Raw genomic sequence first — 15,667 nt, 5'->3', positions numbered from 1 at the left:
CAGTTAATCTTGCTAATTGATAACTTGGTCTATGAAATGTCAGGAAACGCTCATATACTAAAGCTCAAGATGATATGTAGAAATGTCTTAAGATATCCAGTTTACCATCCTGTAAGAAATAAAAGCAACAAAACCCCACTGCTGAAAAAAATGGAAGTGAAAAGTTTTGTGTTTTTTTGATTAATTAATCAGCTGTTTCAGCTATAAATTTAATCAAGATCTTGTAGTTTGCTCCTGGCTTTTGTCAGATAGAATCCAAAGTAATATTCATAATGAGAGCAGCGTTTCCATATTTTGGAGCTGAAATGTGTGAAACCCAAAAGTTGAGCAAAGGAAAATAACTCAGAAAATGGCCAACATCCCGTGTCTTAAATCATCGACGTACGCTGGTGTGCTGATTTTAAGGCAGCAGCCACCAGGGGGCGCCAGACAAAGACCTTATCTCTACTGGGCACCTCCTGTCTCTCCAGTGTTTCAGTGCCAAAGGCCCTTTTGATGTTCTTTTCAGTTTTGTATCTGCATGGTTTAAAATCCAGCAGTGGAACATAAGTATACAGTCGCACAATCAAACCACATTTTGTGGCTTTAGTCTGCAAGTTGACATTTTGGGACAACTGATTTGCCATTCGATCTGCCGTCGTTGGAATTCAATGCCAAAACACAGAACATTAGTCTTCAACTGAGATTCTGAAAGAAGGATCTCTTTTTTATTTTCATGTATGTACAACATTTACCTGAGGCACATTGTATCGTTTTTCCCAGTTGATTTTTGTCTGAACAGTCCCATGTTTTGTCGTTTTTTTTACCCTTCCAGTGAACCTATCAGTTAACCTTACACCAGATGTTAGTCTGACCCTAGAATTTTCCTGGGATCAGTCACCCAATTTCTTTAAAAGCTTTTGTCGACAACCTCCTCTTAAGGTCACAAACTTCCCAAATCCTGCTCGTTAGAAATCTTGTTAAACATGAAGCCGACGGACACGAGTGAACACATGAAACTACACACTGCACACCATTGAGGACAAACAAGTTAACTTAAACAAGCTTATTTTTAATGGATCTGCAAAACTGTTTGAATTTCCAAAGAGAACTTCTGTACCTCCCGCCCACAGTTACCCAGTGGTAAATGTTACACAACGTTACAGAAACGCTTCCAACCCAAAGAAATCTGCATGCAGGAAAAAAAAAGGGAAAAAGAAAATTTAAAAAATAAGTAAAATAAATCAAACATAAAATAAAATCAATAAACAGGACATAGTGTATAATGCCGTTCTCTTGGCTGGAGGAGAAATTCAAACCCTTCTGCTTCAGTTCGGCTTCCTCCTGTCTGGAGCCTGAACCGACAGAATATTAAACTGTAATTTCATTGGGTGGATGTGGCTCCGCCCACCACACAGCCCCGCCCCTGTCTTCCATATAAGGCACAGGACAAAATAAACCCCCACATACAAAAGGAGCTAGCCACGCCTCTGTCACTTGGTAACAAATTGTAAATGACCAAATACGGTTAGACGACAGAAATCCCACTAAGTGTACAAAATGTTAATCCTACGTTTGTCTTTTTTGTTTGATTTCCTCTGACTGAAGGTGAGTGCTGTGTGTGGGTGGGTGGATGGATGGATGGGAGAGGGTGAGGGAAGGGTTAAGGGTGAGGGCGTACAACAAGGTGACCTCAGGCAAAGGAAATATTAAAAATATGAGCTTGTCTTTTCACAATTTTTTTTTTTTTCTTTTTTACAACTTTTAAAACAAATGACAAGAAACGTGACTGGATTTCTCTTTTTTATCAGAAATAAAAATGATCATCAGACGGAGAGTGGAAGAATATGGTGGGGTGGGGGAGGGGGTATTAGACCAGTGAAGTGGTTTATTGTTTCATTCTGATAAAGAGACTGTGTCAGTGTGCGAGAAAACTCATGAGACAGGTTAGAAAGAGCGAGAGAGTTAGCAGTTAGAGAAAGAGAGAGAGAGAGAGAGAGTGTGTGTGTGCGTGTGTGTGTGTCAGTGTGTGTTAGTGTGACTGAAACAGAGAAGTTGTTCAACTGCAGCACTTGCTCTTCCAGCCTGTGACTCCGCTTCCACTGCTGATGTCGACGTTTTCACTGTTGGGCTCTTTTACGGGCGTCTGTCGCAGAAAACACACGAGGCAGACAAAATGAATTCAAAATGAACAAGTTTTGCTGATAAACATGAAAATCATCTCCAGCGAAGACCCATTTTAAATCAAGATACTGTCCTCAACGCTTGCCACAGTGGAAATTAAAAAACGTAGCGTTCACAGCGTTTAGCAGCAGTGTCCTTGCAGGAGTACAACCAAGAACCACAAATCAAATGACAGATCAAAAGTCAGCATACGACCAAAAAAGTTTGAGATGTTACTTAAACAGATCATGATTTTACACACACACACAACTCAATCTCCCAGCCACACAGATGGCGTGCAAAGTGCGCACACACCTTTCTCAGGATGTCTTCTGCTAACGTGAGGAAAGCCTTCTCGATGTTGATGTTGGCCTTGGCGCTCGTCTCAAAAAACCTAATGCCGTGCTCCCTCGCGATCTGCGCAGGACAAAACAGAGTCAGGACGGCGAGCGAGGCCACAATTAAAGAAGCTCCGGTCCAAAAATAAAGCGGCTGATCCTCCGCGCAGAACAGAGATCAGGTGTCGCTGGCGTTACCGACACACACACACCATTCTAGTCAGGCAGGTGTGTGTATGGGTAAGCAGATCTGTATCTGATGGTGCTAAATCTGCAGACAGACTACTCACTGCTGGTTTGCTTAGGCACAAAGAGGCAGAGCACTTAAAGGCCCTGCACACCCAGATGTTTTCACTTGCTGGCTGATTGGGTGCCACACTTATTTAATGATATTTAAGGGCATGTGCTCAAGGGCACTTCGACTGTACTCCATCAGACAGTTAAGAGGCTCACGTTTCTCAGTCCTGATCCTCTGAGCTTGTCTACAAAGTCCAGTTATTCTCTAACCGTTTACTCTGCAGCAGATACTTTCAAGAGGGAAACCTTCAACGTCTAAAACTCACGCTGCGTATGAGTTTGTGCCTAAACATTTTTTTTCCTTGATAAAATGTTTTAATTTGAGCATCAGTTTACAGAATTTAAGGATTTGTTGCAGATGAGTTATGTTACAAGAAACCGTTGTTTGAGTAGTCGCTGTGAGTAGTCACTGAGGTGTTGCAGCAGCATAAGTCTTTGAGGCATGCAAACACAAACAGCGGCTTATGGAACGTTCTATAAGGAGGTAATGTTTTAGCAGATGGTGCAAGCTTTCACAAGTTATTTCCAGAAATGTCCAAACTCTTTTCTGCAGCTCTTACACCTCAGGTTAAACCCGTTCTCCGTACAGTATGTATTCGACAAACATTACAGTTTTCTCCCTGTGCTGTCATGCTCTAAAAAGTGAAAACATGGGACTGAAAAGCGAGTGACTGCAGGAAACTGGTTGAACAGAAGTTTTTCTGGATTCAAGTCTATGAAAGTGGTAGCAACAAATGGGCCCATCAGCTCGCAGGACTTTGATGATGAACGGTTGCTTGTTGCTGCAGTGGACTGCACCACCTCACCTGCTCCCCCTTGGCTTTTGGTACGACCCTCTTGTCCTCCATATCACACTTGTTGCCTAGCAGCATCCTCTCAACATCCTCATTTGCATGCTGAAAAAGATAAAGATGAGAGAGTACATAAGGTGACTTTTTAATATCAGCGATATTAAACGCCACAGCACTGGCACATGTTTGTTTTGAACCAGTTGCATTTGGACAACATCCCACAAACCAACTGATCAATCAACCCCAACAAAACACACACACACACACACACACACACAGGTAATTAACAGGTTATTCATTAACATTTCTAAGTGTGGGCAGAATGGCCGAGTATACAAATCAGTTACTTTCTAAATTTCATGGGATAGTTTGTTTTGCATCTACAAATTATTGAACAAATGCCAGCCATCCAGACCAGTGGTTCCCACCCTACAGGGCGGGATTTCCTCAGTGGGTCTCATGATATTTCAGGAGGCTCTCTAGATGATTAAAAGCATAGAAAAATACAATAAGGCACAATTATATAAGACAAAATAATGTTTCAGACCCGCAAACTTTCTGGATAGTTTTAAGAGATGCAAGTGACAAATATTTTCATTAAGAATCTATGCGACCACTACTATCACGATGGATCCTTTGCTCTGTAAAACGTCAAGACAGCAGTGAAAAATGCTGAAATGAATGTTTGCTATTTTGACAAATAAAATAACTAAAACTAACTGAAGATTTGCTTATCAAAATAGTCGCAGATTCATTTTATGTTGCTCGACTAACTGTTGAGCTCTAAAACAGACAATCATAAACAAAAATGAAACTATTCTTTGCGTAAAGAGACAACTCCTAAGACATGCTTAAAACTTACACTCACACACACACACAGGCCGAGTTCTTAGTTAGCAGGAGATGAATCGTGTTTCTTTTCCCTTGCAGGACTGGACTCTATAAGCTCTTTAACAGAGAGGGTGAGAAAAATCACAAGTAACGCCTGGCAGTCTCACCCAATCCACTTCAGTTAATGTGTAGCACCTTCGTACTCATCCTGCATCGTGAAAGCAGTCCATTGTTTCACCCAAGAACAATAACAATAGATGATAAGCTACTGATTGTAACTGTCACCTTAATTCATCTGATGTGTTTTCTCTGGCATGGATTCAACCATATTACTAACATTAAAGATTAATAACTCCTGAGATAAACAGTAAGGCAGAAGCATAAAAGACAATAAAAGATGCCAGGCAAACAGGCACCAGCACAGAAAAACAACAGATGCATCTACCTCTAACAGGGCCGAGCTCGCTACCCATATGTTAAAGACGGCTTGTCTCCAAAATTACTACAACACTACTGGGCAATCAGCTGTCATACCATAACTGCACTGGATGCTATTCCAAACAAAATATCACTTCCTGCTAATGGTTTTAAATAAAAGTGAAAGTCTGAAACACCTGACACGATCTTGTCATTGTCTGTGGTTCTTCCACAGATGTCTGTACCTTTCAGGCTCATCTGCAGTAATGCAGACTCCTGCTGCTACGAAGCTCACTGCACACAGATCAGCCAACTAGTCAGCAATGTTGGCTGCAATCCCTTATAGTATTTAAATCTGTCATTATGCCAAGGATTAACAATAGAAAAAGGAGGGCCAACACTCTCCAAAAGCCACAATTACAGACTGATAAACATCTCTGATAATACTAAACCGAGCAACATAAAATCAAATGACGATATTGGCTACGAGTATGGAAAATGTGTGTGTGTGTGTGTGTGTGTGTGTGTGTGTGTGTTTTACCTCGTCAATGTTGCGCAGCCATTTGCTGATGTTTTCGAAGCTCTTAGCATTGGTGATGTCGTAGACCAGCATGATGCCCATGGCTCCTCTGTAATAGGAGGTGGTGATGGTGTGGAACCGTTCCTGGCCCGCTGTGTCCCTACACGCACACACACACACACACACACACAGTTCATATTCATTGCTTTCTTGTATTGTAATACAAAGTATGAGAGTGGCAACACAACAGTAAAAAGTATTGAAATGTTTTGTCTGAGACAGAAAATAAATAATATTTAGCATACAGACACATTACCACTAATCTCTACCTGGTCTGCTTACTCCTCAATTGCCATTGTAAGGTGTGCCAGAGATCAATCATTGTAATACAGTTCCTTTAATCACCTAAAGAGGCAGATGGAAGTCTTAAATATCTAAGGCTCCATCAGGACAATTTTAACTCTGAGCAGAAAAAGCACTTCTTGTGCAGACAAACAACTCTGTGAGCTTGGTCACCCTGACATGTCAAGTTGAACCTCATAAACACACACATTAAAATCTACTGCAGGCTAACTATGTCCCTCACACGTCTGCACTAGCATGCATCTCAACTATGACATTTTGCTATCTGGGGAAACCCTGCCAACATCCATCTATCACTGCTGATACAGAAAATGAGAAGAAGCCCAGAAGCACCAGGCTCACATGAGCAAATCAAACCTACTATCACAATAGCTGTCTCACTATGACATTCAAAATTAAAGCTAGCTGAGCAAAAGGTAGATTTTATTGAATCTGGTGAGCATGACCACATCTCTGAGTGCTCAGGCTGCACAGTGAAGATTAAACCCAGACATGATGTGCTTGGACAGGAAAAAAAAAAGGAAAATGTGAAGTGGACTGAGACTGGAATATATACAGCCACAGGAGAGATTTAATGGACAGTATTCGGCCAAACATGATTATTATATCAAGAACCAAAACTGGATGCAAACTGGGAGTTTTGCATTGTTTCATATTTTCACGAAGATCAGATGAGCAAGACTGTAAACAGGAGCACACATTTTTCAAGATTATTATACTGTACCAAGACAGCTGTGTCAAAACAAGCACCAACAAATAGCAAATCAATCAAATGGAGGTTAATAAATGATGAAAATAATTGTTAGTTGCAGCCCTTACATGGAATCTTATCAAATCTCACCTGCCAGCCTGAGTATAGGGTTCATGTTTGATTGTATTGGTTGAAGAAAATGTTAAAAATGAAGTCATTTCAGCTGAGGAAAATCAGCTGCTGTGGACAACAATCTTAACCCTGCAGCAGACGTCCTGATGGGCCAATGACCATTTCCTGTTCTAGCATATTTCTGGTCTAGAGGGAGGTATGTCAAACAGATGTTTCACCACGATGTGACAAGGCACAAAGAGAAGAAGCTGAATTGAACATGACTCTGTACTCCGCTACACAGAGAACCTTGGCTTACACAAATATATGGCATACAAACTAAAAAACTACATGTCTCAAAAACAGTCCACCGACTCACCAGATCTGTAGTTTGATCTTCTTTCCTTGTAATTCAACAGTTTTGATCTTGAAGTCTATTCCTGTAGAAGCAAAAATCAAAAATATGGACGTGAACAACAGAAACACCCAAAGAGAGACTTTTAGGGAGAGAGGGAAATGGAAAGTGAGTGACAAGTGTTTCCATCAGAAAGACAATAACATTATCTTTTCCTGATTCTGCAGTGTCATGCCCAGACCTTGAGCCTATCAGCAGACAGCTGTGGGATCAGCAGCTGGCGAACAATGGGTCCACACACACACACACACACACATACACACCAGGTTTAAGAAGGAAAACTGACAATGTGTTTACATGCACTGCAATAACCTTTCAACTGTAAAACCTGTGCTTGAATGCAGCTCGTTAGAAACATGATATGATGAATATTTGAGTATTAGCGATGGCCGGCACTGAGGCAGTAAGGTTATTTTTTATGACTTTTGGTTTTTGGACTGATGGTGCCATGAGATGACAGACTGTGGTGGGAGAGCACGCAGTTTTTCCTACGTGTGCATGTTTTTCAATGTGGAAACTGACTTATTTCAGTTTCCATTCTGGTTGGACTTTGGATTTAATTTTCTTTTCTGACACAAGGACACTCCACGTTTTCTCTGCCCTCAAGTCTTTCACGACCAACTGTTTCGCATTCATTATTATTTATTTAATTTTTTTAAGCCCGTTCATTTCGAGTGCTGAGACTAATTAATTAACAGTATTGAGAATACTCTTGTGGTTAACTGACTCACTCTGAATTAGAAGATTTTTGGTACAGCAAAATAACAAATATGTTGTAATTCCAGAACATTTAGAAAAATGTTGGGGCCAAAATGATTCATAACGAATTCATTCTTTTGGGCATTTACCAACCCCAAGTGTCCGGGGGCAGCTTCTCCAAGGTGAGCTTCTGCTGCTTTTCTCCATTTTATATCAATACAGTCTGACTATATTTGTGTATTAAAGAGTTACTGGGAACAAATAAGTATGCATGAAGACATCACTTTAGCATCTGAGTTGTACTGTGCATTTATTACTGGTTTTGGACAATTTACATAGTAAACTAGGGCCACTCATTATCCATTAATATATCAGTTATTTTCTTGACTGATCAATTAATCTTTGGTAATCTGATTTAACATCATAAAAGGAAATCCTCTCATTTTAAAAGCTGAACAAAGCAAATGAAAAGTGCCTCAAATCAGCAACATGGAATCTGCACTACATTTTCTGTTGATCAACTAAACAATTTATCAAAAATAGAACTATAATCATTATTTGGGCAAGAAAATTTAAAAGAGTAACTTTTACCAGGTTCTACCTGCAACAGGAACTAACAAACAGAAGAGGCTAAAGCAAAATGTAAATAAACAATCCTAATAAATTATAGTGTTCACAACATCAGGGTCATCTTACTCATGATACTCATGAAGCTCTGAGGGAGGCTAGTTAAAAAAGGAGTGACTCATGACTGGAACTTTTTGGCCAAGAAGTTGTATTTTGCAGCTAAATGGTGAGCTGTCGGTTCAGCTCTGGACAGAAACTGTGGTTGGTTAAAAAGTCCAAGAAACAGCTGTGCTCTAGGTGGGGCAGGGCCACAGAATAATGAGGGAACTGCCTGCCAAGGTGTGACTCACTAAATATTAGGCAGTCCCCCAAGAGAACGAGGGAGGGACAGAAAGACAGACACAAAACAAGACAAAGGCAAGAGGAAGACAGAAGTTTTGAAAGTGAGAAACAGTTTAATATGCCCATGTTGACACTTTATCAAAAACATTCAACAGGAGTAAGGATGCACTAATTAAATGCTGGGCATAATGCAGTGCATGACTTAACGTTGTGCTGTCAAACAAACAAAAAAAAAATCAAGTTCAACAGGGATGACTTCATATTTGTGTATTCCTGGTGAGCAGTAAAAACACTGAGTGAATTTGTGTTTTTTTTCCTGGTGACGTGTACTGGCAAGTTGTCAAGAAAATATGTGTATTGTGCAATCACACGTTTACCCAATCACAGGAAAAATGGGCACACATCAGAGGAGAATGACACTTTCCATCACAGCCTGACGCTGAACTGGACATCTTGAAAAACAGAGACCACATGGTTTATGGCCGGCTTTCTTTATAATCCCTTAAGAACCAGTCATACCACAAGTATGAATTCCTCACTTTAGCCATCGCCAGTTTCCATGCAAAATTCACGATGTGTTGTGGAAAGAGATTTCAGATCGCAACATCATGCATATTCAGCACACTTAATATGCATAACCTCTAACATGCAGGAGGAAAGAGCCAAGAGAGACTGGAAATGAAGATAAGTGGCTGATGAAAGAGGAGGGGGTTTCCAGTGGGGGTATTTTGAGAAGCAGCTGTGCATCTGTGTCTCCAAAGGTATGAGTACCGTGTCAGAGGAAGAACACACTCCTGTTTCACATGTCCTGGTTATCAAGGGCTATACCTGGTTTGGACCTTTTCTGAAAGTAAATTTTTTATGACATCATTTTAAATATTGCTTGCCAGGATGGAATCTAGTGATTTAATGACTGCACGTACTTGCAGCACTACAGTGCTATGATACATCAGCTGCATCCACTGAGCTTACGGTACTGTATGCCAAAACATTACCAACCATCACAGCCGACAAAATACTGGGCAAAACAATGAACTCACTGATCAGACATCAGTCAAAGCAGATCGACGTACACGAAGAGGTTTGTGTTAATATTCTTCGAAAGTTATTTATTAAATCATGACTGCAACTGTCCATTAATCATAAATTTAGAGCTGAAAAAAAAAATTATCAATTAGTTGATCTACAGCAATTTAAGTGACAACTAACTGATCACTTAAGCATTTTTTTAAGTACAAAAGCCAAAAATTAATTAGTTTCAGCTTCTCAGTAGTGACTTTTTGCTTCTTCTTTTTTGCCTATGTGATAATGAATTGGCTGTCTTTAGGTTTTGGCTCATTGGTGAGGCATATGGATATGCCACCTTGAGTGGAAGACAATTCTGAAAAGTATGCCCTATTCTGTAACATTTTATATGGTAACAGATTAATAGAGGAAATAATCAGCTGAATAATCACTGTGTACATGACTATCACCTCACAGTAATCTGATCAAAGATCCTTTGACTGCAAGGAGAACATGCCCTCATTTTTCAGAAGAACCAAAAGGAAATATCTACATCACAATAATTTCACACTTACTGTATTATTAACAATCACAGCCCCCGATGGTCTGCTGAGAGACTATGTTCTCTATATTCCCAACTTTTTACAGCCTACTACAATTCATACTGCTTTGTTTTGAATACGGATGGAGAACAAAGACAAGCTGAGACAGAAGCTTGTGAATGGATGAAAACTGTTGTTCAAGCACTATGATCATCATTGTTTCTGGTATTATTCATATTTTAAGTATTTTTTCTAACTATCATAAAAACTCTTAACCCTGTGTGTACCGAAGTTTTGGGATTAATTAGACAAATAGTATGTTTACAATATGGACACACACTCCTACTTTGACAGGGTCAAGCACATTATCCGTCATGTGAAACAGGTTCTTTTGGAGCTTATTCTAAACTTTTGCTGAGGGGGTGGTAATTACAGTATGTTGAATATAATTACATTTTTCTAAAACAACACTCGCAGCTGCTCTGCTACAAACACTGCAATACTTGACTTACTATCCAACTTGGCAAGAACAACACCCTTACAAGAAGCAAAGGTCACCATTTGTCTTTGACTGCTTAAGAACCTGTCAGTCTACACATGACCATCATCACAAGCTCTGATGTGGTGGAGATGAAGTCAAATCAGTCACATAATCTAATAATTTCGTTTCAAATTTGACATCACAGTTTGTGACAATCTTTTGAGTGTAGCACAACACAAACAGGCAGACTGCAAGACAAAGCAAAGACAAAACATTAGCATAAGCATAAACACAAACACCTATGTGTGACAGCAAGCTTTGCAAAACAGCAATTGTTCATTGCTGTTCCTCAACAAATCTAATCTAACCTGGTTGCCACAGGAAACATTGTCGCCCATTATCGTTGTGAGTTCTTGGGCAATGCAGTCAAGAGGAGTTGTCAACAAGTTACGAAAATCTGGGCTTAAAATTAAAGCTCAATCAAAAGATGAAGGATATACTGCCTGTGAATTGCAAACAGCCAGCTTCGAGCGGTGCAGGAAAACATGTCTAATGTTACATTACTCAGCACTGATCTTAAGCAACAGGAGTAAATGGAGCCTTCACTTGGGCTGTGATGGGATTTTTACATAGTTTGACACTTGACTCATGTGAGCGTGATGTTGGATGCATGCATAGAGGTCAGAGGGGGGGAAAAAAAGCTGATGATGCCATCATGATGAATTGTTTATGGTTTTCTTTCAGTCATGGAGAGTAGCTACGTACATTTACTTGAATACAAAATAGAGGTGCTTGTACTTCAGTATTTTCAAGCAACAGATTGTGCCACCTTATACTCAACACACAGTTACTTTTTTTAGAAGAAAATGTCCTTGTCTATGCACTACAATTATGTGACAGCTATAGTCACCAGTTACATCACAAACCCAAATGTGATCTTCTCGCAGGGTATAATTTATTGCTCTAGATTAGACTACGCCGCAGTTAATTTAAGTTAAAACAGCACCGCCTCCACCAGTGACAGTGCCTTAAAATGCTGCTTACACATTACTGTAGCAATAATGACGAGATGACAGCAACTATACACTTTATTTTCCTTCTGACATTTGAAGTACATCTTCCTGTTACTTATCCTATCGCTGCTTTTAAGAGGCTTTACTTGTGTGGCATTTATAATTTCGAACAGAGACCAAGATATGTGAAGCCTTTAGGGTGTAATTCGTAACAGGAATAAACCCTTGCAGTTATATACCATGATGCTGAGATGTAAATGCCTGACAGTTAAGTAGGGAGCAGTTTTCAGTGTCTTTTTAACAGCACCACGGCCCTGTACTGCTACTCAGAGCTAGCCTAGATGGCTCACTAGCCACCGGGTCAAGTGACATGACAGCAATTCCTCTGGCATATAAACCAGTTCTACTTGGCATTACTGGCAAGCTAAACCATAATAAAAAATAATCATGTATTGCTAGTAAAGTCATAGTCCCTCTAAACATGGGTGGCTGGGTTTGAGCAAAGCGCTCATGAAGCTACACAAATAGCTTTCAAGCTAACCTGTGCAGGCCTGGACAGCGGCTAACGTCAGCCAGCCAGTGCACGTTGATAGCATATTGGCTAACCAAATATGTCCAGCCTACCATTTCCAGCTGCAGGGGAGACAGGCGAGTCACCCAACTGTCAAAGTACCTCCGACGTGTGTCCAACAAAATAAGAAACCCCCTGTAACAACACACCATCCAGTGCCTGTGCTCCAAAGTGTTCTTACCTATGGTGGAGATGAAGGTTGTGTTGAAGGCGTCGTCAGAGAAGCGGAACAGCACACAGGTCTTCCCCACGCCCGAGTCTCCGATCAGAAGCAGCTTGAACAGCAAGTCGTACGTCTTCTTCGCCATTGGGAAAAAAAGCTTGTGTTCACCCAGACGAGATACAAAAATCCGATAATCTAGCAAGTCTATGTAAAGTACAGAGTCAGCTCCTTCGCCAATCCAAACAACTGCCCCGCTTCTCCTGACTGTTAACAGTTAACAATCTGGGATTTGTTGATTAGCTTGGCAAGCTAGTAGGCTAAATACCACCCAAAATAACGTGCTCGTAGACGTGTCCGAGAAGTGATTTATCCCAAGCCCGACTGTTTCCCCCCTATAGCATGAGAACGGAAAGCAAAAATAAGATATCCTCCCGTGTGATTCCCCTTTTCCACTCTTTCTTTTCTCCCACACAGTCGGGACAAAATGGCTCCTCACTCTCTCTCTCTCTCTACCCCGACTCACTCTTTCTTCAAACTAACGGCGAGCTAATTCAAATTCTCGGCACACCCCGTCATTCCAGTGCCTTGCCACAAGCTCGTCCGAGAAGAATTTGAAAAAAATCTCAACGCAGAATTGTGTCAAATTCACTGTCTGATCTAAGTTATTTCGCTTTTCCACTGGAGAGATTAGAACCGAAATATAGACGACCGCCGTCGCCTTCGAATGGGAGCCACTACGGCGACACCCTAGACCCGCAGACACGCCTTGGTCCCGCCCCTTCTGTCAGAATTCACGCCTCTGATTGGTCCACATTAAAGTCATTTCATCAAATACCCTAATGTGATTGGCTATCTTTGCACACATTGAGAGGTAAAAGGGCGTATCTTAGATTGTCAGAGAGGGCAAATGTTACTGTATAAGTTACTCGGACATTTAGGCGCAAGGCTCCCATTACCACAGTGAATTAAATATATCCAATGATCCAATATGGCGGCTTGTTTCTTGTGCATCTGTCTTAGCCGGGGTGTGTTTCAGTTTTCATGGCAAGCTGGCATTTGGTGCGGTGACTATCCCAGCTGTGAGTCAAGCAAAGTGATGTCATATATAAGTACTTCTGTGCTTGTTACGGGCGTTTCCCATGTCCTCTGCTTTGAGAACTGCAAGATCATTCATCCTGTAAAGTCTTTTAATAACTGTACACACTGAGAGAATATCAGCATGTACACATCATTACAGTAGCTTCTTTAAACTTGGCTTTCTGTGTGTGTGTGTGTGTGTGTGTGAGAGAGAGACTTTCCTTCTTCCGCCTGTCAGAGTAGTTGGACTCTCAGACACTCCTTAGGAATGTTGAGTATGCCTGCTTTCCACTGCCGAGTACAGACATGCCACACAGTAAAAAGGAAAGACAGATAAAAACAAAGAGGGAGAGGAGTAAATTTAAAAAGGTAAAGAATGTACAAGAATAAAGAATAGTGCTGAACCTATGGTGGCACTAGATGAAAAGTCAGGAGACAAAAGTTCTGTACCAAAGTGCGTGTTGAACCATCCAACAGTGGTGGAAGAAGATGTATACAGCAAGTGATAGCAGAAAGTGGAGCACAGCACTTGAGTTAACTGAGTTACTCTTCCATCAATGCATCCAACAATGAGTGATGGAAATTCCTCCAAAGGTTGTCAAGTCATTTCATGGAAAAGCAAAAAAATGTCAGCCTCATGGGGGCGCTAGAGAAAAGGTCCAAGACATCAATGAAATTAACAGCCATACGAGGGAGGAATCACAGCTTCCAGTTTGGACCGACAACAGTCATTAAAAAATAAACATGGTGGTCAATTCCAATCTATAATTATTGATATAGACATACTAAGTGGAAGCTCACCAAAACATTTTGACAAGATATTTCACCCAAAGCAGAAGATTCACAGGCACACTGACACCACGACCACAAAGAGAAGAAAAGATGAAGCCATCTAAACACACACCAGCTCTCACAAAGCCTGAAACAGATGGCACGGCGCTTGAAAAGGTGATGCAGAGCAGACGTTTTAATGGAGCTCGCAGGTTTTCTTTGGGCAGCACTGTACTATGTGATTACCCAAATCAATTATTGTAGCCCATCTTATATCCCGGCTCTGTCTCTTTAACAGTTAAGAGTCTTTGTCTTTGTTGGGCCAATAAATCAGGTCTTAACACACAAAAAAATCCTCCCAGATCAGGGTGCATTCCTGTGTTTTGCTGCATGGGGCCCCAAGGGTTCATCTCACACTCTCACACAAATAACAGCCAGCGGCGACCACTCAGACCTCCTCGCTGCTCTGCCGGCGATAGTTGGGCACATTGATGGAAGAAGTCTGTCTCTACGTGTATCTGCCTGACAAATAAACAGGATGACCATAGGGGGTTTCAGAGTTTTTATTTGGGGATTTTCATTTGCCTTTAATCAGCAGAGGGTGGTTAAAAGGTGAAATGAAACAAAGGGAGACAGGCTGAGAGGGGGGATAATACAGAAGTGGGAAACTGGGCAACAGCACAGTATCAGGTATGCATGTTGATCACTGTAGGCCAAAGGGATGTCCCAGCCATGTGTTGAGCTTGAAGAATTTGCCGCTGTTCCCATCAGTTAAACAGCTAAATGTTTAAGCCATCTTTCAAGCGTTCTCCAGCGTTTACTTTTTGTCTTTGTGACGCAAAACTTTTCGATCTGTTTTATCTCTCCTGTTTTTTTCCATCCTGTTTTTATTCTGCAAATTAGCTTCAGCTAGATGCCTCCCTTGCACTGCATCTAATGCATCGCTGTCCCTGTTAACTGAACAGGGTCAGTCTGAGCTTTCAAGACAGCATAGACATGTCCTTAAAATGTTCAAAAAAATCTCCATCTGGTTGAATAGGATGATATGATGAAACATGTACTAAATGGACACTGTGGTGAGATTTCTTTCTCAGCTACTGCGTCCAAGGTCAGCAAAAACATTTTAATCTCAAAATATTTGTAGGTTTTTAACAGTTGCATGTATAAAACAAGCAATTAGCTGACACTGAGCTTTCTGAAATTTTAATGGCTATTTTTTTGTCTTTTTTTTAAAAGAAATACATGTGATTTACCTTTTTTATCTACAGTACAATAACTAACAGTGATGCTAAGTGTGCTTTTCACTACTGGCAATAAAATACCTCCTGACTTGACTAACTGGGAAATTCTTGATATTCTGGATTAGATTAGTCATTAGCATTTACAATTACAGTGACGTTTGTTTAACAGCAAAATATCCCTGACATCTTATATTCAAATGACGTGACCACACAGAAGCTGAACTACAAAGTCCCACTGACTCACTGAAGGTGACACCACCACAAACACGTGGATCAGTT

General features: G+C 40.8%; 1 protein-coding gene across 1 annotated transcript; it reads right to left on the bottom strand.

Annotated features, from left to right (window-relative positions):
* Positions 1-1,030: 1,030 nt before the first annotated feature.
* Positions 1,031-13,072, bottom strand: rab10 (RAB10, member RAS oncogene family). Its single transcript, XM_046372297.1, has 6 exons — positions 12,318-13,072; positions 6,881-6,941; positions 5,358-5,496; positions 3,584-3,673; positions 2,458-2,559; positions 1,031-2,125 (listed from the first exon to the last, which is right to left on the bottom strand). Exons 1-6 carry the CDS (start codon positions 12,442-12,444, stop codon positions 2,039-2,041), a joined length of 606 nt encoding a protein of 201 aa, XP_046228253.1. The 5' UTR covers positions 12,445-13,072; the 3' UTR covers positions 1,031-2,038.
* Between the last annotated feature and the right edge of the window lie 2,595 nt (positions 13,073-15,667).

Source organism: Scatophagus argus, chromosome 19 (assembly GCF_020382885.2).
Source record: "Scatophagus argus isolate fScaArg1 chromosome 19, fScaArg1.pri, whole genome shotgun sequence".
NCBI lineage: Eukaryota > Metazoa > Chordata > Actinopteri > Scatophagidae > Scatophagus > Scatophagus argus.
The sequence above is the reverse complement of the archived record's forward strand: the minus strand, read 5'-3'. Positions and strand labels throughout refer to the sequence as shown.